The sequence below is a fragment of the Nicotiana sylvestris genome, chromosome 3 (assembly GCF_000393655.2).
Source record: "Nicotiana sylvestris chromosome 3, ASM39365v2, whole genome shotgun sequence".
NCBI lineage: Eukaryota > Viridiplantae > Streptophyta > Magnoliopsida > Solanales > Solanaceae > Nicotiana > Nicotiana sylvestris.
Window position 1 is genome coordinate 18,156,493 of NC_091059.1, and position 23,643 is coordinate 18,180,135.

Genomic DNA, 23,643 nt, shown 5'->3' on the forward strand with positions numbered 1-23,643 from the left:
CATTTCTGTATATTATCTTAAGCATAATCCCCCCCTCTCACTTCTAGTTTTGATGGACTTGATTTTGTTATTAACTTTTGATGATAATTCTTGAGGTAATTATACCCCTTTCACAATCAACAACTATGACGTTTTGTGATATGTATAATAACGGGGGATTATGGGACAAAAATACAGCATTTCGGAGCGGATCAATCTTTGTGCCCCCACACACTTTCTCTCTCTATAAAAAAGCATGTGGGAAGAGCGCGAAGAGCCAAGCCGAAGCAAAAGGCAGAGATACTCATTCAAGATTAAGAAGGGTCAATTGGAAGTCTTAATATTATTATGGGAAAATTTAATATAATATGTCACATAACATATATATATGGTGATATGCATGTTGTTGTTACGAAATCGTCTGATGTAGTATTGCCTCGACATATTAAAAGACGTGATAATTTTAAAATTTTAATTCAAGAAATAGTATGTCTTCAATGTTGATTTTGCCTTGGATTTGCTAGTTGATATTGAGCCTCGACAATTCTATCTGCATCTTTAATTTTCACCACCACAAAATATTTGAAAAAATCTTCAAGTGATGAATTCAATGAATGAATTACATCTCAGTATATATTACCTTATATATTAGTGTATATCTGTTATCTCTTGTATATCATGCATAAATATACATATCTATGTATATTAATGAAATCTAATGGATATACACGCTGATATATATATATATATATATATATATATATATATATATATATATATATATATATATATATATATATATATATATATATATATATATATATATATATATATATATATATATATATATATATATATATATATATATATATATATATATATATATATATATATATATATATATATATATATATATATATATATCAAAGAGCCCGATTTCGAAGTCTTAAATTGGGCTATGAGTCCGAGTCCGGGCGACTCGAAGTGGGGGTCAGACCCGGCTGAAGGACATAAACTTCGAGGGAGCAAATCGAAGGCCTGGAACGACCTACATCGAGGTTGTTATATATATATATGTATGCATGGATGTATGTATGGATGCATGTATGTATGGATGCATGCATGTATGTATGCATGCATGCATGTATGTATGCATGTATGCATGTATGTATGCATGTATGTATGCCGTGTACATGTATGTATGTATGTATGTATGTATGTATGCATGTATGTATGTATGCATGCATGTATGTATGCATGTATGTATGCATGCATGTATGTATGTATGTATGTATGCATGCATGCATGCATGTATGCATGCATATATGCATGGATGTATGTATGCATGTATGTATGTATGTATGTATGTATGTATGTATGTATGTATGTATGTATGTATGTATGTATGTATGTATGTATGTATAAGGTCAAAATCAAGGAGCCCGATTTCGAAGTCTTAAATTGGGCTATGAGTCCGAGTTCGGGCGACTCGAAGTGGGGGTCGGACCCGGCTGAAGGACATACACTTCGAGGGAGCAAATCGAAGGCCTGGAACGACCTACATCGAGGCCAATACAATTTCGATGACACTCAAGAAAGAGCGGGAATTTCTCAAGGGCACGTGGATCAGGGCATAAATTAAAGGATAAGATTTGTACGGAATAGTATAAGTCCGTACTAGGTTGTTATACAACTGTACTCTTTACCATAATTGAAAATATACCATATTAGGATTTTCCCCTCCTATATAAAGGGGACCCCAATCATTTGTAAAGAACACATTATTCACTGCAATAGAACATTCTACTCTGCTTTTCTCGTTTACTGTGCTCCACAATTGTTCTTTAACTTTATTGTTTTTACTTCATAATTCACACTTGATTGTTCTTAGCTCACTTCGAGGCCCCTAAGATATTCGAGCTCGAGGCCCCTATTGCTCTAACAATACTGGTTTGGTTCATCAATTCTTCTTATTTAAGCTTAGTATTACTTGTATATTCACTAGTATTGGAATAAATCACATATCTTTAAAATCACAAATCACACTTAATTGTCACTCACATTTTTCGAGGTAAATAGTTTGGCGCCCACCATAGGGCCAAAGATAATAGTGATTATTTCTTTACTGATTCTCGTTACACAAGTTATCTTTATACTTTTTCTTGTCGAGATTTTTTGTTTTTCAGGCTTAAACATGTCTAGCACACAGAATGCACCTATTCACGAGGACGAAGGTCTTGGAGAAAACAGCGGTATAGGGGTTGGTGTACCACCCATAAACCCTGAGGAAGTGCCAAATATGGAACCGATAGATATTAGCTCGCATAACGCTCTAAACGCGGATTCAGGTGCAGACCCCGTAGGGAATGCGCGCAGGGAAGCCCGACCCGATGGCCAAAGAACACGAGGAATGGAAGAAGGAGGAGTCAGCCTCCAGGTGATATTCGAAATGTTGCAAGCCCAGCAAGTCACCATCGCTCAACTTTAGAGCCAGAAGAACTCCAAACACTGCCGAACCAGTGAACACTCGGTGTGCTGAACCAGCGCTTGAAATGCTTGCTAAAAGTGGCTCGAGGACTGACCTCGCAATTATGAGAATGCTCGAAGAGCTCGCCAAAAGGATCGAGACCGGAGAAAAGAAGATTGAAGAAAATGACAAAAAGGTGGAGGTATACAACTCAAGGGTAGACCAGATACCGGGAGCACCTCCGATTTTGAAAGGACTAGACTCGAAAAAGTTCATGCAAAAACCATTCCCCCAAAGTGCGGCTCCAAATCCCATCCCGAATAAGTTTCGGATGTCATATATCCCAAAATACAACGGAACCACTGATACCAACGAGCACATCACCACATATACTTGTAGCATAAAAGGAAATGATTTGGAAGACGATGAGATTGAGTCTGTTTTGCTAAAAACGTTTGGGGAAACTCTGTCTAAAGGTCCCATAATTTGGTACCATAACTTACCCCCAAACTCTATCGATTCATTTTCCATGTTGGTAGACTCATTTATAAAGGCACATGCCGGTGCCATAAAAGTAGCAACAAGGAAGTTCGATGTGTTCAAAATAAAGCAAAGGGAGAACGAGATGCTGAGGGAGTTTGTATCCCGTTTCCAGTCAGAACGAATGGAGTTACCACTAGTCTCCGATGACTGGGTTGTACAAGACTTTATTCAGGGGCTAAACGAACAAAGTTTGATAGCTTCGAAGTAAATGAAGCAAAACTTGATCGAGTATCCCGCCGTGACTTGGGCGGATATGCATAACAGGTACCAATCAAAAATTAGGATCGAGAATGACCAGTTGGGAGCCCCATCGGGCTCAGTTTATCCAAGCAGGTTATTAGCAAAGGAGTCAAGAAATAAAAACAGGGCATCAAGATCGAATAAGGAGAGATATCAGCCATACGTCGAGGATTGAAGGAACATTTCAAGGCGTAACATACCTCGGAATGATCGAAGAGCCGATCGAGGTCAAAGTTCTCGGGGACTCATGAGCAAAACCAGGTTTGATAGGCACTTGGGACCGGCAGAGGTACCCCGATTATCAGAGTACAACTTCAACATCGATGCCTTGGGAATTGTCTAAGCCATTGGCAAAATTAGGGATACTAGGTGGCCTAAGCCTATACAGACCGATCCTTCTCAGAGGAACCCCAACTTGACGTGCAAATATCATGGTACTCACGGGCATATGACCGAGGATTGTAGGCAGCTTAGAGAGGAGGTAGCCCGGTTGTTCAACGAGGGGCATCTTCGTGAATTTCTCAGTGACTGGGCCAAGAACCATTTCCGAGAAAGAGATGCAAACAGGAAGAATGAACCGGAAGAACCTCAACATGTCATTCACATGATCATCGGTGGAGTCGACGTCCCACATGAACCTATATTCAAACGTACCAAAAGTTTCCATCACAAGGGAGAAATGGACTCGGGACTACGTGCCTGAGGACACCCTCACATTCAGCGAAGAAGACATCGAGGCCTTATCTCAGCCTCACAATGATGCATTGGTAATTTCTATCCTTTTAAATAAAGTTCAAGTTAAACGTGTTCTCGTGGATCCAGGTAGCTCAACAAATATAATCAGATCAAGGGTCGTGGATCAGCTCGGGCTGCTGGACCAAATCATACCTGCCTCTTGAGTCTTGAATAGATTCAACATGGCAAGTGAAACGACGAAGGGGGAAATCATCCTCCAAGTCAATGTGGTCGGAACCATACAAGACACCAAGTTTCATGTCATCAAAGGAGATATGAGGTATAACGCTTTACTTGGAAGGCCGTGGATCCATAGCATGAGGGCAGTGCCATCAACCCTTCATCAAATGATGAAGTTCCCAACAAAGGATGGCGTTAAAATAGTATATGGAGAGCATCATGCAGCTAAGGAGATGTTTGCAGTACACGACTCGGCACCGGTATCGACACCATCCACATCGGAGAAGTCAAAGGACAAATAAGTCGCCAAATAGCAATCACAACCCATGCCATCGGTTGAGCCTGAGGGACAGGTGATCGACGAATAGGTGGTCGAAGACGAAGAAGAAGATTTCCTCACCTATATGCTACCTAAGGAATATTCAACAAGTATTCAAGGTTTCTTTTCAATCAACCTCAAATACTAGGGGCATCACCCTCGGAGGTCGCATTATCGAAGAAAGTAATTCATGCCAAGGAGGGCCTCGATAGGAGAATGTTGTAATGGGCCAAATGGTCACATAAACCGTGTCCCTATAGAATAGTCGAGCCCCCAACGACAAAACATGTACACATGTATCAATCATTTGAAGAAGCATTCTTATTATATCGAAACATTTTATGCCTCAAAGAAGTCTACTATTTTTACATTTAACGACTCAAGGGCTGAAATCCCGAATGCACCCGAATATTCAGAGACTGTCATCGACAATCGACACATCGAGTTCGAACACTCGAGCTTATAAGACTTCAGAGAGGCATACTTGAACTTATAAGACCTAAAAGAGGCACACTCGAGCTCACAAGACCTCGAAGAATCATCCCCTCGATGTTAAGGCCAAGGCCATCACACTCGGGGACTAAAGGCTACAACCATATAAAATACTACGGTCATATGAAAAGGCTACAGACGAAATAATGTGGCTCGGAGACGTCCGACTTCCTCCATAAAACTATAAGGCCTTCATATACTTTGAAAAAACCGGTTAAAATAGGCTACCCTCGGCAAAAGCAAATTATAAGGGGCTTGGATAAAATCAGCCCTCGAATAATACAAAGGCTTTGATAACATCAACCTTCGAAAAAACTCCAGGAGGTATTCGATTATGTCTACACAAACGAAATAACTAATAAGGTTCCGATACGTTGAGCCTTCGAAAAACCCAACGGGTACAAAATCACATGCTAAGGCATAATAAATTTCACTAAGTCTTTTAGCTGAAATGAGGGAAAAATTATATAGCCATTTTAGAGGCCGAAACGACCCAATTTAAAGAGCCTAAGGGCCAATTTTAAAAGAGCCTAAGGGCCGATATACAAGAGCCTAAGGTCCAGCTTAAAATAAATATATGGCCAAAATCTTATAGGGGTCCGAGACTTTGTTCTCATTCAACTCGGACCCAAAGACCCCATTGTTCCGAGCTCGCATCAAATTGATTTTAAGCTAGCTCGAGGATCATCTAGGGGTATGATCTCGAGCTAAGTATTTGAATCATTGGAATTTTCCACAAATGGGGACAAAATAAAATTCAACCCAAATCGAGGATAGAGCAAAAGATACTTTATATTCATAAGGGAAATTTACAAAACATATTTACAACACCCACAAGGGGCCCTTGCACAAAAAAGAAAACCTAATCTATTCTCGGGGTCACACCCCCGGGAGTGTCGTCTTTAGAGTCTACATCTTCAGTGGCTCTATCTTTGGGAGTCTCTTATCCTTCGGGAACATCTTCTTCACCTTCCTCGTCCCTGGAGCCACTCACCACATCCTCTTCATCGGAGGATACAAGAAACCTAGCATCGGTTTCCCATGCCTTTGCTTCGGCTATCTCCACGGCAAGGTTGAACCCTCGGGCATGGATTTCTTCGAGAGTCTCCCTCCGGGCTTGACACTTAGACAATTCATTGCCCCGTATCTCCCAGTCCGAGGCCTCCCTCAACTCAGCTTGAATGGCCACGACTTCCCTCGAGTATATAGCAATGGATTTATCAGCCGCAACCTTCGTCTTCTCAGCTTCTGCCTTAGCCTGTATAGCTTCAGCCTTAGTCTGTGCAGCTTCGGCCCGGGTTTTAGCCAGCTCGGCCTCCAACCCCTCAATTTTCCTGGCCTGAGCTAGACCCTTCGCTTTAATGCCTCGGAGCTGAGCTTCAGCCGAGGCCAGTTGGGACGTAACAGCTTCCTTATCGGCAACAAGTTGATCCATTTTCTTCTTCCACTGATGACAATCGGTCCGAACTTGACCTCACCCTGGAGCTGCCCAATCATATCTAGCTTTTGTTGCAGCTGAGATATCAAAGTATTAGCCTCCAAAGTAGGGCCAAGAAGGCCGCACTCTGTTAAAATTATAGTTACCTACTCATCTAGCTCGGACTCTCTTTTTTGAGCTTTGGCAATGCGGTTCGGAGATCCTTAAGCTCCTCTTCCTTCTTATAGAGGAGCCTCAGAGCCTTCTCTTTACCCGAAACTTTCTTGAGCTCGGCCTCACATTGGCTCAACTCAGCTATAAACTTTGCGACGGCCTATACATGAAATGGAGACATATCGGTCGAAAGAAAAGAAAGAAAAAATTACAATACTAAAAGTAAGTACTTACCCGGGAAAGGAGCTGTTGAGCCTCTTCAAATGTAACACTCCTCAAACTTATAAAAGTTTCGAGACACGCTAACTATAGAACTAAATTATTACTATTTTTATTATTTTTATCTTGCCTATAGTGAAATATACATACATATATATATATATATATATACAATTAGGAAAATATTAATAGTTTTAATATTGTTAATTATTAAAAGTGGGTATCATTAAATACTAGTTAAGTAAAAAAAAAAAGGAAAAACAAATAAAATAACAAAACAAAACAAAGGGCTTAAAGCCTTGCATTTAGTAGTACGTAATTCACTTTAGAAGGAGGCAAAAGGCAAAACATCTGTTTAGAAAAGCAACAAAAAGGCAGAAGCCCTATTCGAATAAACAAAACAAAAGCGGAAAGGAAAAAAGACAAAGCAAACACAAGCCTACGAAACAGAGGCAACACTGCTTACTCACGGAGGCCACGAAAAGATTCTAGGGTTCTTTACAAATCACTAATTTTTGAATTCAGGTATATGAAATTCCCTATTGTCAATTATCCTACAATAGTAATAGGTAAGAATTGAATAGTTAATTTCCTTCTTCCTTTATATCAACAATAAAGTATGTTTAGGTGTGAAACTTTAAAATTAATTAAAATATATTGGTTGTTGTATAATCGATTATTTGACTGGTGTCAATTGGACTGGGGCCTACGTATTGGCTCGAGAAGTTTTAAGGCGAGTTGATATAACCCTTTACCAAAGTGGTTTAACTCACAAAAGCATGCACACAAGGTGTTTGATGAATTGCATAAAAGAGTTAATATATACTTAATTGGTGTAGTAAGTACCTATTACCTTAGAATTATTTTCTAGCTAAAGTTTAGATGATTATTTGGATATATGTGTATAAATTTCAGATTTTTATGTTATTCTTATATGCCATCTTCATGTTGAAAATTCATAAAGGATCAAGAACCTTTATAAATACTTTTGAATGTTTATTTTATTCTTATGTCATGCCTTACATTTAAGGATACCCGTATGAGTATGTATAAAAGATTTAGACTTGCAAAGTCACAAGAAGAAGTTTTAGAAAAAAAAGATTTTTGGGAGTATCCTTTATTCTAAGAAGGGGTCATCATCTAGGCCTAGGGTCCTGACCAAGGCGTTGACTTCCTGAAATTACTTGTGCCAAAGTAGGGAGCACACGAGCCGATGGTCTTGTTGCTGAGAATTTACTTAGCCATGCTAAGGTATGAGACATGAGCGCTGAGAACCATGAAACCAGTGGCACCCCGTGGATTGGGCCTATTCGATCAGGTTTGGATCGAACCCGAGCTGATCATACGGTGAATGAGATAGAATTAAGTCAGGATAGTTGGAACTCCCAAAGTATAAAGTGAACTATTTGTTTTAAGAAAGAAAAAGAAAAGAATTTCTTTTAGAATATTCATAAACTGCTTTTATGCAATTATTTAGAATTATTCTTATAAGCTTTATGTTTTACATGCATTTAGAACCTTTGCTCATAATGTGTATGTTATTAAAGTTTCGCCCCCTGTTGTTGAGACTCACTGATTACAATGGATGGTACTGACGTTCTCTTTTGGGAACCTTCGTTGGTCTGCGGTACAATGTAGGAACCGGATTTGCAGGCGAGCATGATACGAGTTAGGACTTCCTTCTCTTCCAGTGCGATTGGTAAGCTCCGCTTTTGTTCGTAGAGTATTCCTTATAGTCATCTTTATTTAGTTATTTCTTTGTTACTTAGAGAATTGGCCAGGAAATCTCATATCCTGAGCAGTGCGTCAGTTTATCAGTAGAGACTTCATAGACATAGTCATTGGGTTAAGATTCAAATGTTTTTGATAATAACTTAGCAGTATTTCATTGGTTACTATGAATAAAGTTTTGGAGTTAATTTATTTAAATTTTTAAATTAATCAAAAGTATTTGGTTAGAGTATTGCCTTGTTGCATATAAAGTTTGGAGTTATAATAGATTTGATAAGCAGAGATGGTTCGCTTTGTCATGTTTAGTGATCGAGTGCTGGTCCCAGCTTGTTCAGAAAATGGGTTGTGACAAACTTGGTATCAGAGCCTCAGGTTTTTGGAGTGCTAGGGGTCTATGAAGCCGTGTTAGTAGAGTCTTGTTTATGTGTATGCAGCGCGCCATACTTATAAACAGGAGGCTATAAACATTTAGGAAAAGTCTCTTTTTTCATACTTTAGATCGTGCAGTAGAGTCTACCTCTAAGGAATTATTTAATTTATTCATTTCTCCAAAACTCGCAGAAATGGCTCATACTCGCAACTCTAACACCGACACTCTGGATGGTGCTCAAGAAACTATCGCTACTATTGTGGCTCAAGGTAGAACTAAGAGTGCTTCGACTCAGAAAAGGAGGGGAAAATCCACAAAAGGAGTCCAAGTACCGCGAGTTGAACGAGAAGAAGGGGTGGAGCATGATGATCCAGTACCTTAGGATCCAGTACCACCCCCAACAGCAGCTCCGGCTCAGGCAACTATATCTCCCGAGGTGGGTCAGATGTTTAATGCTGTCAACAGTGCTATGAAGATGTTTAAAGCCTTTATGGCCAACCAGAACGAGAGAAGAGATGAGATTCCACCTCAATCAAATAGACAGAACAATTCTGAGTCCTCAAGAGTGAATGAATTTTTGAAGTTGAGTCCTCCAGTGTTCCATGGTTCTATAGTTGATGAAGATCCGATGTTGTGGCTAGAGGGTGTCAAGAAAGCCCTCCGAGTGATGAAAGCATTTGATGGTGAAGCTGTGGAGCTAGCTGCTTATTAGCTTAGAGATGTGGCCGACGCTTGATTTGAGATGTGGGAAAAGGAAAGAGATGAAGATGATAGTCCGCCTACTTGGGAAGAATTTAAAGAGGCCTTCATGGCTAACTTTATCCTAGAAGAGGATAAGGAAGCTAAGGCTACAGAGTTCGAACAGGTCAAGCAAGGGAATAAAAGTGTGCAAGAGTACTACATAGAATTCATAAGGTTAGCTAAGCATTTTCTTTACATGGTTAAGACAGAAAAAACAAAGATTCGTAGGTTTGTTGGCAGTTTAGCTTACCATATTAAGGATACGACATCAGCTGCAGGCAGTAGGGATGAAAGCCTTCTCCTTTGTTGTGGGATTTGCCAAGCACTTAGAAAAAGATAGACAACTAAGGAGAGAAGAAAAAGAGCATAACAAGAAAGCCCGGACAACAGGCAGGTTTAATGGTACATCCAGCGGAGGTGGAAGGGATTCCTCTAATTGTCATTAGCACCAGCTCAGTCCAGTTATCGGTCAAGTGGTGGGTTTTTCTTCAGACATACTTAGAGTTATGGAAATCAATCTCGTCAGAATCAGAATTTTAGGACATCATCCTCATATAGCCAGAGTTATGCTGAGCAACATTCACACCAACATGTAAGCGGCAAAATTCAGGTCAGTGCAAGCTTGGGTTTCATGGTTGCTACCATTGTGGAGACATTGGTCATATAAAGGCCAACTGCCCAAAGTTGCGACGTAATTTCAGTGGTGGATCAACTCGTCATTCTAGTTCCTCAGCTACTGCAGTTGCACTACCTCAGGCTCGTGGTTCTCATAATCAGACCGGGCATGGAACAGGCAGAGGTGCAGACTGATTTACTCAAGGAGGAGGACAACCCCGTTTGTTTGCTACACTTGATCGTCAGAGTGCAGAGGCATCTGCAGAAGTTATTACAGGTATACTTTTAGTTTGCTCACATAATGCTTATGCCATAATGGATCCAGGTTCAACGTTTTCATATGTGACTCCATACTTTGACATTAACCTCGGACTAGAACCTGAACAACTTAGTGAGTCATTCCTAGTATCTACTCCAGTTGGCGAGTCAGTGAAAGTCACCAGAGTCTATAGAGGTTGTATAGTTTTAGTCCAAGGCCGCAACACCAAAGCCGATCTCATAGAGTTAGAAATGGTGGATCTTGATGTGATCATGGGTATGAATTGGTTGTCTTCCTGCTATGCCATGTTAGATTGTCATGCCAAGATAGTCATGTTCCAATTTCCAAATGAAGAAGTCTTAGAGTGAAAGGGTAGTTCAACATCACTTGTAGGTAAGTTTATTTCTTACCTTAAGGCACAACGAATGATCGGTAAGGGGTGTCTCACCTATTTTGGCTCACATTATTAATCCAGAATCAGAACCACTAGCTCTTCAGTCAGTGCCCGTTGTTAGAGAATTTCTAGAAGTTTTTCCAGATGACCTTCCCTGACTTCCTTCCGAAAGAATCATAGACTTCGGCATTGATCTCATGTCAGGCACGCAACCCATATCTATACCTCCTTATAGGATGGCTCCAGCAGAACTTAATGAGTTGAGAGAACAGTTAAAAGACCTTCTTGACAAGGGCTTCATCAGACCGAGTGTTTCATTGTGGGGTGCCCCGGTCCTGTTTGTCAAGAAGAAAGATGGGCCTCTCAGAATGTGAGTCGACTATCGACAGTTGAATAAAGTTACCATTAAGAACAAGTACCCACTGCCAAGAATTGATGATTTATTTGATCAACTTCAGGGTGCAAAGTACTTTTCAAAAATAGACTTGAGGTTAGGGTACCATCGGTTGAGAATCAGAAAAGAGGATATATCTAAAACAGCCTTTAGAACTCGCTACGGGCACTATGAATTTCTAGTGATGTCCTTCGGGTTGACAAATGCTCCAGCTGCATTCATGGACCTCATGAATAGAGTTTTCAAGCCATTCCCGGATACCTTTATTATTGTGTTTATAGACGATATTTTGGTGTACTCTAAGAGCAAGGAAGATCATGCAGAACAACTCAAAATAGCCTTGCATACCTTGCAGGAGAATGAGCTTTATGCCATGTTTTCAAAATGTAAGTTCTGGTTGCAGTCAGTGGCATTCTTAGGCCACGTGGTATCTAGTGAAGGAATAAAAGTAGACCCTTAGAAGACGAAAGCAGTCACGAACTGGCCTAGGCCGACAATGCCAACCGAAATCAAGAGTTTCTTGGGGTTAGCTGGCTACTATAGAAGGTTTGTAGAGGGGTTTTCCTCACTTGCAGCTCCATTAAGTAAGTTGACTCAGAAAGCAGTAAGTTCCAATGGTCAGACGCTTATGAGTGGAGTTTTCAAGAGTTAAAGAAGAGGTTGACCACTGCACCTGTGTTAACCTTGCCGACAGGTTCGGGTGGGTTCACAGTGTATTGTGATGCCTCCAGAGTGGGCCTTGGTTGTGTTCTTATGCAAAATGGAAAAGTTATTGCTTATGCTTCCAGGCAATTAAAGAATTATGAAAAGAACTACCCCACACACGACTTGGAGCTTGCAGTAGTGGTGTTTGCATTAAAAATATGGCGGCACTACCTTTATGGCGAGCATTCTGAAGTGTTTACAGATCACAAAAGCCTCCAGTACATTTTCAAGCAAAAAGAAATAAATTTGAGACAGAGAAGGTGGCTCGAGCTATTGAAAGATTATGACATCAATATCCTTTATCACCCGGGCAAAGCTAATGTGGTAGCAGATGCACTTAGTAGGAAGTCAATGAGTGTCTTGACCCATCTTGCAGTAAGTGATCTTTGGGTCGAGAAATTCAAAAACTAGCAAATGATGGAATTAGATTGGATGAGACCGAAGAAGAAGATATAACTGCTCATGCCTTAGCGCAATCCTCCCTTGTTGCACATGTTAAGGCTAAGCAAGACGAAGATCCATACTTAGTGAAATTAAAAGAAGGAGTCAGAAGCAAAGAAATCACTGCTTCCACTCTAGGAAGTGACGAAGTTTTGAAGTTGAATGACCAGTTATGTGTGCCTGATGTAGATGGTTTTAGGAAGGCCATAATGGAGAAAGCTCACAGTTCGAGGTACTATATCCACCCAGGTGCTACCAAAATGTATCTGGATTTGAAAGAGTTGTATTGGTGGAAAGGCATGAAGAAACAAGTAGCAGATCATGTGGCTAAATGTTTAAATTGCCAGCAAGTCAAAGTCGAGCATCAGAGGCCTGGTGGCCTAGCTCAAGATATAGAGATACCACAATGGAAGTGGGAGATGATTAATATGGATTTCGTAGTAGGTCTACCTCGCACATACCGTAAACATGATTCAATTTGGGTTATTGTAGACCGATTGACAAAGTCCGCACCAGTAAAGACAACAGATTCCGCAGAGCAGATGTGTAGTTGTACATCAAAGAAATAGTCCGACTGCATGGTACTCCAGTTTCAATCATAACTGACAGAGGCCCTTAGTTCACAACACATTTTTGGCAGGCATTTCAGAAAAGATTAGGTACCAAGGTCAATTTAAGCACCGCTTTTCACCCACAGACCGATGGCCAGGCAGAAAGGACCATTCTGACTCTCGAAGATATGCTGCGTGCGTGTGTTATAGATTTTAGAGGTAATTGGGATGATCACTTGCCACTTATAGAATTTGCTTACAATAACAGCTATCAGGCCAACATTGGTATGGCTCCTTATGAAACTTTGTATAGGCGGAGATGTAGGTTTCCAGTGGGTTGGTTTGAACCAGCAGAGGTGCCGTTGATTGGTCTAGAGTTTGTTTGTGAGGCCTTGGAGAAAGTTCAGCTAATTAGAGAAAGACTTAAAGTGGCTCAGAGTCGTTAAAAGTCTTATTCTGACAAGAGGCATCGTGAGTTAGAGTTCATGGTTGGTGATAAGGTATTTTTAAAAGTTTCACCAATGAAAGGAGTTATGAGGTTTGGTAAGAAAGGGAAACTTAGCCCTAGATTTATCGGAACTTATGAAATTCTAGAAAAGAAAAGAAATGTGGCTTATAAGCTAGCGCTGCCCGTTGAGTTGTCCTCTGTTCATTATGTCTTTCAAGTGTCTTTGCTTAGAAAGTACATTCATGATGAGTCGCATATAATACCTACTAATACCATAGAAATTAAAGAAGGTTTGACTTATGAAGAGGTACCTACAGAAATTCTCGATAGACAAGTAAGAAAGTTGAGAACAAAAGATATAGCATCGGTAAAAATTTTGTGGAGTAATCATGATTCAAAAAGAAGCTACGTGGGAGGTCTAGGAGGATATGAGGAAGAAGTATCCTTATTGTCGCACCTCCTTTTTGCCGCGCCCGCGGGGCGCGTGGGGAGTTTTCTCCAATTGAAGGACCAGTCGAAACGGGATTTGTTTATTTGTTTTAGAGTCGCCACCTGGGAATTTTAAGGCGTCCCAAGTCACCAATTATAATCCCTGAATCGAGGAGAATATGACTCTGTTTATTATTCTGCGAACCAGAAATCCTGAGTAAGGAATTCTGTTAATTCGGAAGAAGGTGTTAGGCATTTCCGAATTCCGTGGTTCTAGCACGGTCGCTTAACTGTTTTTATTATTGGCTTAATTATCTTGATTTTTATTAAATACTTTTTGTTACATGATTTTTCTACCGCTTTTACTTATTGTGGTTAAGAACCCTTCTTTGAATCGAATTACGCGTACGTATATTCGTGTTATAAATTAAAAATACGGAATTGTGTCACGCGTACGTGTACACAATAACTTTTGATAATATATTTACTGAGCAATCATTTTTCGAAATTGTGTCGAATCAAGAATATTTGTTTTTCTGAATAGTGAACTGTACATCTCGGTTTTTTATGAAATTGATTTAACGCCTTTGAAAAAATCCTTTTTATTAAATATTCGTTCGAAATTGCGCGTACGCATAATCCGAATTTAGCTTTTAAAAATATAATCATGGTACGCGAACGTATCCCTAATTGCGCGACATATTTGTAATGATATTAGGGATTTTTCCATAAATTGTTTTATTATATTATGAGAAATCTTCATTTTTAGATATCATTAATTCTTGAAAAAGAATTCACAATTTTTGAATGTTGCCCATTGATTATAATTTCCACATATAACATGTTTATCCAAGACTATTCAAATTCAAAGAACAGAATAAAAATATGATTAATACTATTTTTAAACAAATATGACATATATATATATATGCCAAAGAATAAATTGCATATGAAACTGAAAATAAATGATTCATAAAGGAAGGAAATATTTTCCGAGAATTTTCATTATTTACTTAATGCAAATTCTACTTCTAATTATCATTGATATGAAGTGTGGCAATTTATGCTTATACATCTCTTTTCATTCTTATATGCTTGCTTTTAATCTAATAGGCCTAATTATTTGGTTAATTTGTTTTATGAAGGTAGATAGACATCGAGCTATAATGGCAGAATTATTATACAAGTTAATTTAATAAAATTACCTTACATGTAACTTAACTGTATATCGTATTCATAACGTATTGTAATAAGCTACATCATATCGCCTTTCGCCCACTTTTATACACACATCTATTATTTTATCGACATCACCATCTTAACCTTATGTAACAATAAATATCACTACTATAGTTATCTTGGCACTTCTACATCACTTCTTACTTAACCAACAACAAAATTTAAATAATGACCAACATTCATACCATATTCCCTACTTCGACAATTTAATATGATTAAACTAATGAGATAATGAGCTAATGTTATTACAAATCTTTATACGAACTTTCAAAGTAAGACAATTAGCTCATATCTATCAAATTGAATTCACTACTAATTAACTAACATAAAAATAAAAATGAAATTTAAATTGATGAACTTGGACAAATAAAAAAACAGAATTTCAATTCAATCTTCGTTTATCCGCCATATTGAATCTCTTTCCAACATAGAATTTAAAAGGATATGTACCTGGAAATGGAGGTAGAAGTAGTAAGTTTCAGCAGTTGCAGCAGTAACAAAATCAACAGAATACCAGTTTTTCCACAGATTTGAGCAATAATAAGACCCGAAGAACCCAAATGAATAGGGACAAAAACTTGAGAAAAAAATTCAGATTTCACCGAACAATATTCACATGCAAACAACGGACAGATTCTAGAAAAGTAACATTTTTCAGATTTTTCAGTTTCTTTCCTGTTTTGGACTTCTTGTTTCTGATTTTTCTGTTTTTGTTGCTGTATATCTGTGTGTGTGTGTGACTGTCCTCTTGTTCCTTCAAAACTCTCCTAAAAATTCTCTAGGGTCTTGAAAACTGATCTTCTGAAAACTGATCCTAAAATCTGTTTGCTTTCCCAATTTCACACTCTCTTTTTTTCTTAAAACTCTTAAAGACTGCCTTCTTAAAATTCCTTCCAAACTCTCCTAAAAATTCTCTAGGGTCTTAAAAACTCATCCCTTAAGGTCTGTCCAGCTCCTGTATTTATACAGGGCTGGTTTTATACTAATTAGTATTGGAGGGACCCTTTATCCCTTTAACAACCAGAAAGTTTCCATTGAAACTTCTTTTTAATACTTTATGTGATCCTAACATGATTTTCAGCAGCCCCATTATCCCTTGTTCCCCCTTTATTACTTAAATATAGCCATTAACATTACATTATAATACACTAGCACTAACACCCTGTTTTTACATGTTTCATTCCCAGAAATGCCCCTGACCTACTGTTTTCACTTGAAAAATCAGAACCCACTGTAAAACAGATTCTACAATCTGTATAGACTTAACTATCCTTCTGATTTACAGCTATAACCAATCCTATGATTTTGAGACAGTATATTACATTTCTAATAACTGATTGACAAAAACTGAATTTAAACAGGGAATTCTCAACTGAATACTGAGTAAAAAACAACCTTAACATTATACAGAACATGCAGGATTATTTCAACTGGAATTCAAAACTGAATTAAAAGCAAACCAATACAGGAGCATTGTCAATATACTGACAATGTCCTGTTTAGAAAACAACAATACAACATATATTTGAATTCATTGATTCACAAATAAACATTGATTTAATTGACGAGTACTAATCAATTGACTATTTACAACATTTGTCACTAATTAGTCTGAACAATAGAAGCAGACTGTTTCAGTCAACATTTTCAGAAATGAAAATTCGTAATATAACTAATCGACGAACTTAATCGAGTCGATTACACACATTGTAAACAATCACAACCAACAGAAACAATTCTCATTTCAAATCAAATAGATGGTAGGAGACAGTATGACAATAAAAGATGGGAAAGTTACACAGAATAAAACAAACACAAAAATACACGTATAATACACAAAATAAACAGAAAGAATACCTTTGAATCTTCCATTTTATTCCGACTCGAACTCAACTTGGATTTGGGCTTTGTTTGAAATCAAACTGACTTAGTCGAAGTATTTTCCACTGAAAATACTTCGACTAAGGTCGATTAAACCTCAATCTTCATTTAATATGCACGGAATCCAAAAGTTTGGTATTTTTAGGGTTTCAGGTTCTCGGATCTTAAATCCGAACATTTCAGGGCAGATTCGAAGGGAACCAAACATGATACAAGGGTAAGGGTAGCCTAGGGGTCATTTGGTGTTAATTTGAAACGGATCTGAGTTTGTTCTTGTTTGGTCCGAATCTTCAAAAGAAGATTCGAGAAGTTCAAAGCTGATTCGAACTAAACTAACTTCAGATCCATAACAAGGGTTGTTAGGGAAAGCCATGGTGTTAATTTGGGGCTGATTGGTTTAGATCAGGTTTTCAGGCCAACCTTCGATTTATGATTCGAAGAGTTGGGGCCTGATTCGAAGGAAACTAAGGTCGGATTCGTGTAGAGGAGGTTCAGGAGGTCCTAGGGTGTTAAGGTGGTGACCGGCGGCGTTGATGCCGCCGGGTTTCAGGCGGTGGAATCCTAGGGCGGCTAGGGTTAGGAGTGGGGGTTTGGGATGATGATGAACAGTGTAGGAAGGGGGGTGTTCGGTTAGGGGCCGGGGTAAGGTTTGGGATTTATATAGAGGTGGGGTGGATTGTTATCGTCCGTTGGATCAAGTAGAATGGATGGCTAGGATCTTTTCACTTAACCAAACGATGTCGTTTGGTTTAAGTTGGGGGACGGGTTGAACCGGGGCAGTGGGTCGGGTACTGATCACGGGTTAGGGTGATGAGATCTCAGCCGTTGGATGAATTGAATCCGACGGCCCTTGATGAAGGGTGATGAAACGTCGTCGTTTCGATTTGTTTGAATTGGACCGGACATGGGGCTGTTGGGATTGGGCTGTGAAGGGAATTAATTTGGTTGGGCCTGGATTTAAATCCAGGTCCGATTTTTATGTATATGTATTATTATATTTTTTTTTCATTTTTTCTAATTTAAATTTCTAATTGTAAATATAAAACAATTTTACCTTTACAAATATATTAATTACTCTATAACAATTATTTAACACATAGACAAAAACATCAATCACATAGTGAAACATTTAAAATAAAACCAATGCATATTTTTGTGATTTTATTTAAATTATCTCTTAAATGCATAATTAAATCCTATATTCATGCAAATATGTATTTTATTTTATTTTTGTTTAATTATGACAAAGCAAACATTTTACGGACATAAACAAATTTTTAACATCACGCAAATTCAGAAATTACACAGTAAAAGAAATTTATTTTGATTTATTTTGGAGTAGTTTTTCGTAAGGCAAAAATCACGTGCTCACAGCTGCCCCTCTTTGTGCGGAAACTCGAAGAGTTTTCGTACAAAGATAAAGTGAGCGGACACGAGCGATTTTTGCCCGTTCGAATACTCCGTGGGAAGCATTTTTAGAAAGATTTGACCGAACCTCTGCTTCAAAGGTTTCCTACATATCCTTGGCTATAAAGGAATCAGGTCAATGTAGTTCGGGAATTTTGGGTAGCTGGGACTATGTATTGTTAGTCATTTGTGGATCTGTCCATTTTTGCATTTAATCATTAACAAACAAAATACAAAATATGTATGTTAGGATGATTAAACCATAATTCGGTCAGTAAAAGAAAATTCAAAAAATATATATGTGTGCATCGTTCGTTCTAGGCTTTTAGCTAACTTACTTAAATATTTTTGTGATAATTGTGTTAAAATGTTGCATTGTTGTTTAGTTTTAATTTCGTTATTTTATTATTTGTTATTTTTATTTTTTTTGTTTTAAAAGAAAAATGAAATTAGAAAACAAAAAGTGAAGGAAATCGGTTTGGGCCAAAAGAAATGAAACAAAAAAAAACAGGCCCAACCAGCACTCAGACCCAGTCCAAATCCGGCTGCCCAGGCACCTCCTGAAACGACGCCGTTTCAGGCAAATCAATCTGAGCCGTCCGTCCAGGCCAATCCAACGGCTCAGGACCCCTTTCAGCAACCCGTGTTCAAACCCGACCCAATAACCAATCCGACCCAACCCCTCACTTAAACCAAACGACCCCGTTTAACTACCAAACGACCCCGTCTCACTTCTCACCCTCAGATCCAAGCCGTTGAGATCATCTGATCTAACGGCTCAGATCCGATCAACCTCCCCATATATAAACTCAGCCCTTTACCCCACACCCCCTATCCGAACCCCACCCCTCACTCGTCTCCTTCCCCAACCTGAAACCCCCAAACCCTAGCAAGCCGCCCTAGTTTCCCTTCCACCAAAACCCGGCGGCATGAACGCCGGTGGCCACCTCCCGAACACCCTAAGACCCCCTCACTCCCCTGAACACGAATCCACTAACCACGAACCTCGAATCATCTCCTATCGTCTCGAATCTGGATTTGAAGATTCGAGACAAAACTCGATCTACACCAAACCTCACCATCTTTGTATCAGACACTCCCCTGACCTTCCTCGTGACCAAACCAAGATTGGTTTGGTCCGAATCTACCCACAACTCCTAAAAATCCAGATCTGAAAATCCAGACCTTAGAACACATGCACCTGGGGAATCTGGCCGGTCTTGACAAGGGTTTGAGGTCTAATAGACCTTAATCAAGGTGTTCTCATGTGAGAACACCCTGATTAAAGTTTGTTCGGCCTCAAGAGGTCGAAGTTGAGTCTGATTCGGGTCCGTTTTGATTTCAAACTTTTTCGGTAAGTTTCCTTTTCTCTTTGTTTGGTTCTAATTAAGTTGTCAGCATGCTTCGTTGTGTTTGTTTGTTATTTTGTTATTTTCATTCGAATTTCTTCCATCTCTGTCAAAGGCCTCTTATTTGGTCAGTTGGTTTTCTGTTTGTGTTCTAAATGTACTCTGTGACATACATATGCGTCAATTAGATTAGTCGTCAAATGAGTTAATTCATATAGGCCCCCCCAGTAATTGAACAAAAGTTGTTTGATGCCCTTTAGGTCCCTGAACGTATTGTTTATATGAGCGACTGATTATTACCTGTTATAATTAGTGTAGTCGACCTGATAAATGTCGTCGATTAGTTTCCTACGACTGAATGTTCAAATATTCTGAATGGGCCTGTATTGTGATTTGAATGTTGGGCATTACCTATGAATGTTAGTTTGTAACTACATTGTAAACAATTAAAAAAGCTAGGCTGGGGCAGTTCTGAAATCGAATAATCAAAGCCCAAAGTGCCCTGATGCTGCAATAGGCAGGGCAGTAATAATCAAGGTTAAACAGGGGTAATCTGGGGTTTGAAAAGGGCAGAAAAGGTTAGTTTAAATGAAGCTGACAAGTAGGGTACTAATTAAGATTAAACTAATACTAATGGGGAACAAGACACAAGGGTATAGGGCTTAAAATGAATAATAAAATGAGCCCATCACTCTTGATTAAACAAAACCAGGCGTGGGGAACCAATGGCTGGCATCAAGAGATGCTCAAGCATGGGTTTAACAGAGTATGGGCAGGCTGCAAGTTGCAGCACGAGGGCAGCTCAGCTGCACTGGGTCATTTGGCCTATAAATAGGTCCTTTGAGAACCTAAGAGGGGCTGGATTTTTAGTCTTCAGAAAAAAGGAAGAATTTTGAGTCTTGAGGCTGGAATCTTTAAGTCTTAAGAAAGGTTTGTGAGTTAAAAGAAAAGACTGAAAACATAAGAGAGTTCCAGTAAGACATTGCAACCAAACACTGTCTGAAAGTGGTATAAGAGTGCATTTTGCTCAAGCTGTCTTGGCCAAGTTCTGTGTTTGCATTGACTGAACTGTTTCTGGTTGTTGAATTGGTAGTATTGCTGCATTGAATACTCTGTTGTTGCTGTTGTTTCATCATTCTTTTCTGGGTTCACTGGTTTGGTACTCGACTATTTGCTGGTTCTCTTTGGTTCTGGGAAATATTGTTGTTTGTCTGTGGACTGTGGACACCACTGGGATTGTTCATTTGTTGTCCGACTCTTTGCTGAGCTTCATCATTATTGGCTGGTTGTTTGTTGCTGTGTTGTTGCTGTGAATCTGCTGATTGCTGTTGTTTGCTGTGTGCTACTCAGCTGATCCTTTTCCTTCTTCTTCTGTTCCTCTATACCAGGTACACACCTAATACACTGTCAAATGTAGCTGGAAATTTGAGCGTGAATGCAAATGAAAAGACCTGAAGAATGTTTTTTTCTATATACATAATTTGCTACCTTAAATATCATGTAATGTAGAAAATTTTATGCTTGTTTTGGATGCTGGGGATAGCCTTCAGGCCTAATACTGACAATAAAGGGTAGTTGAATGTTAGATTGTGTATATAGGATGGTGATAAGAGCATGCCCAAGGTAATAGGTTGTATCTCAGATTTAGTGCAATGGTGCAGTATAAGCATGTAATGTATGCCCAGCATGAAAATCGTATACTGTAAATTAATTTCTTTCCTTTCCAATAAATTTCATATATAACTATTAAAACCATTTTTAGATAAAGAACACGATTTACAATCTCAACCCCATGAGGGTCGAGCCCGGGTCAAAACAGACCCAGCAGGCTCGCATCGAACAAGCAGCGGCCCAGGTCTGGCCAATCATGCGTGGGCTGGATTTGGGCCCATGATTATTTGTTCGGCCGACTATGCATGTAGCCTCATTTCTGATTTTTTTAAAGAATTTCTGAATGTTGTTACAAACAACTTGCAAGCATGTAATTAATTAGGACTATCTACTGTTTTCAATTAGTAGAGACAAACGCGATAAGAAACGTAGTTGTCATAGGACATCCTTTCAAAAATAAGAACGAGATGAGCCTCGACAAACAAAAACGCATAAGATGCGGGGCCCTTATAAAAATGTATATTATCGAAGCATTTAGTTTCCAGGACGGGTTGTTTAGCAAATCTCACAACCCTCCTAAAATAACAATACGCTAGACTCTCTAGGACGTGCCTTAATAAATCTTACCTTCTTAAACTCGGGTGCACATTTATGTGACCCAAATCAAAATCTCAACGAAGTCGAAATGTGTTTCTAATCACGGGTACATTGATTGTGACGTGTTCGAGATGCATGTCCATGACGTTGTAAATTCATTTTAAAAAAATAAGAATGAGATGAGCCTCGCCAAATAAAAATACAAATTGCGGGGCCCTCAGTAAATATTTGTTTTAAAAATTATTTGGACTTCGGGATGGACAGTTTAGTAAAATTTCACGGTCTTACCCAAAATAAATACGCTAGTCACTTTAGGCGCGTCTTTAATAATTTAATTTCCTTAAACTCGGGTGCACATTGATGTGACCCAAATCCAAATCTCAACGGAGTCAAAGTGTGTCGACGACCACAGGTACATTGATTGTAACGCGGTTCGAGATACATTTTCACAACGTTGCAATTCTTGATAAAAACAGTAAAATGATAAAAGCGGTTAAAAGTTAAATTTTGCACATAAGTTCACACTTGTATAAAATCAGATAATCAAGCCGAATATAACAGTTGAGCGACCGTGCTAGAACCACGGAACTCGGGAATGCCTAACACCTTCTCCCGGGTTAACAGAATTCCTTATCCGGATTTCTGGTACGCAGACTGTAATATAGAGTCATTCTTTTCCTCGATTCGGGATTAAAATTGGTGACTTGGGACACCCTAAATCTCCCAAGTGGCGACTCTGAAATAATTAAACCAATCCCGTTTCGACTGTCCTTTAATTGGAAAAAACTCCCTACGCACCTCGCGGTGCCGGAAAAAGGAGGTGTGACAGCTCTGGCGACTCTGCTGGGGACTTAACCCAGAACCAGTGGTTCAGGGTTAGAAATTCGAGCTCATATAAATTGTTATATTTGGCTTTATTTATTATCTGATTTTATTATATGTTTTGAGCCTAATGTGCTAAATGCTGCTTTTATCGCTTTGATATTATTTGAACTGTACATATAAACTGTGCCGAAACCATTCACTTCTTACCTCCGGGGAGAAGCTCGCTGGTCGAGACTCCCTATTCTGTTAGTATCAATACCTGAAATAAGAAAGAGGTCGGACAAGTTACAAAGCCGGACGATCTCGCGGGTCCCCAGTACGTAGCCCCCTCCTCGACTCGAGTTGTCCGCTCGGGTACACTGTCTAGAACAAATACCCAGGTTTTGAACCTAGAATAACTCAACTTCATGCCGGATCCCTAGTAGGAACGTTTATTTGCATCATGTTGTATTTGACTTAGGGGACTCAACACAGGGGTTGGGTCCGTCTAGGACAGGCAACCTGAATTGAAAGGACCATCATGCTGCATTCCTATCTGTGTTGTGTATTTATTTGCTTCAGTTCCGCATGTCGACCGGTTCCTAAAAAAAAAAAGGGAAAATAGCAGCGTAGGGGAGATAATTACTTATTTTTGGAAAAATAAAACCAATGTCCAAGTAGTGTCAAGACCTTGCCGGAATTTTTCTAAAAAAAAAAAAAAATAGGTTTAATCTCTATCTCTTTCCAAAATACGTATTCCTGATTTCTAGGTTTATTCGATTTTTCCTATTTTACGATATGCCCGAACTACGCCGGTTTGATTCTCACCGGATGTGAGATACGTAGGCAACCCTCATCGGGTTCAACCCCATTTTGCTAAAATAGCCAAAAATCAATAAATAAATAAAATAA

At 39.0% G+C, this 23,643-nt stretch overlaps 3 protein-coding genes across 3 annotated transcripts; 2 read left to right on the forward strand and 1 right to left on the reverse strand.

The window, feature by feature from the left end:
• Window positions 1-5,898: 5,898 nt before the first annotated feature.
• Window positions 5,899-6,390, reverse strand: LOC138887102 (uncharacterized). The gene has a single exon (XM_070168818.1). The coding sequence runs from the start codon at window positions 6,388-6,390 to the stop codon at window positions 5,899-5,901; it is 492 nt and encodes a 163-aa protein (XP_070024919.1).
• Window positions 6,391-9,608: 3,218 nt separating this feature from the next.
• LOC138887103 (uncharacterized) lies at window positions 9,609-10,849 on the forward strand. The gene is made up of 3 exons (XM_070168819.1): window positions 9,609-9,888; window positions 10,218-10,406; window positions 10,548-10,849. The coding sequence occupies exons 1-3, from the start codon at window positions 9,609-9,611 to the stop codon at window positions 10,847-10,849; spliced, it is 771 nt and encodes a 256-aa protein (XP_070024920.1).
• A 262-nt stretch (window positions 10,850-11,111) lies between these two features.
• Window positions 11,112-13,412, forward strand: LOC138887104 (uncharacterized). The gene is made up of 4 exons (XM_070168820.1): window positions 11,112-11,245; window positions 11,507-11,655; window positions 12,386-12,600; window positions 13,056-13,412. The coding sequence occupies exons 1-4, from the start codon at window positions 11,112-11,114 to the stop codon at window positions 13,410-13,412; spliced, it is 855 nt and encodes a 284-aa protein (XP_070024921.1).
• The last annotated feature ends 10,231 nt before the right edge of the window (window positions 13,413-23,643 follow it).

Excerpts from the sequence above, each read along its gene's own strand:
- LOC138887102 (XM_070168818.1), bottom strand. The coding sequence starts at position 6,390 with ATGGATCAACTTGTTGCCGATAAGGAAGCTGTTACGTCCCAACTGGCC.
- LOC138887103 (XM_070168819.1), top strand. The coding sequence starts at position 9,609 with ATGTGGGAAAAGGAAAGAGATGAAGATGATAGTCCGCCTACTTGGGAA. Across the intron at positions 9,889-10,217 it reads TACGACATCAGCTGCAGGCA|GTCAGTGCAAGCTTGGGTTT; the intron begins GTAGGGATGAAA and ends GGCAAAATTCAG. Across the intron at positions 10,407-10,547 it reads CGGGCATGGAACAGGCAGAG|GTTCAACGTTTTCATATGTG; the intron begins GTGCAGACTGAT and ends TAATGGATCCAG.
- LOC138887104 (XM_070168820.1), top strand. The coding sequence starts at position 11,112 with ATGGCTCCAGCAGAACTTAATGAGTTGAGAGAACAGTTAAAAGACCTT. Across the intron at positions 11,246-11,506 it reads AAAGATGGGCCTCTCAGAAT|AGTTTTCAAGCCATTCCCGG; the intron begins GTGAGTCGACTA and ends CCTCATGAATAG. Across the intron at positions 11,656-12,385 it reads TTATGCCATGTTTTCAAAAT|CAAATGATGGAATTAGATTG; the intron begins GTAAGTTCTGGT and ends TTCAAAAACTAG.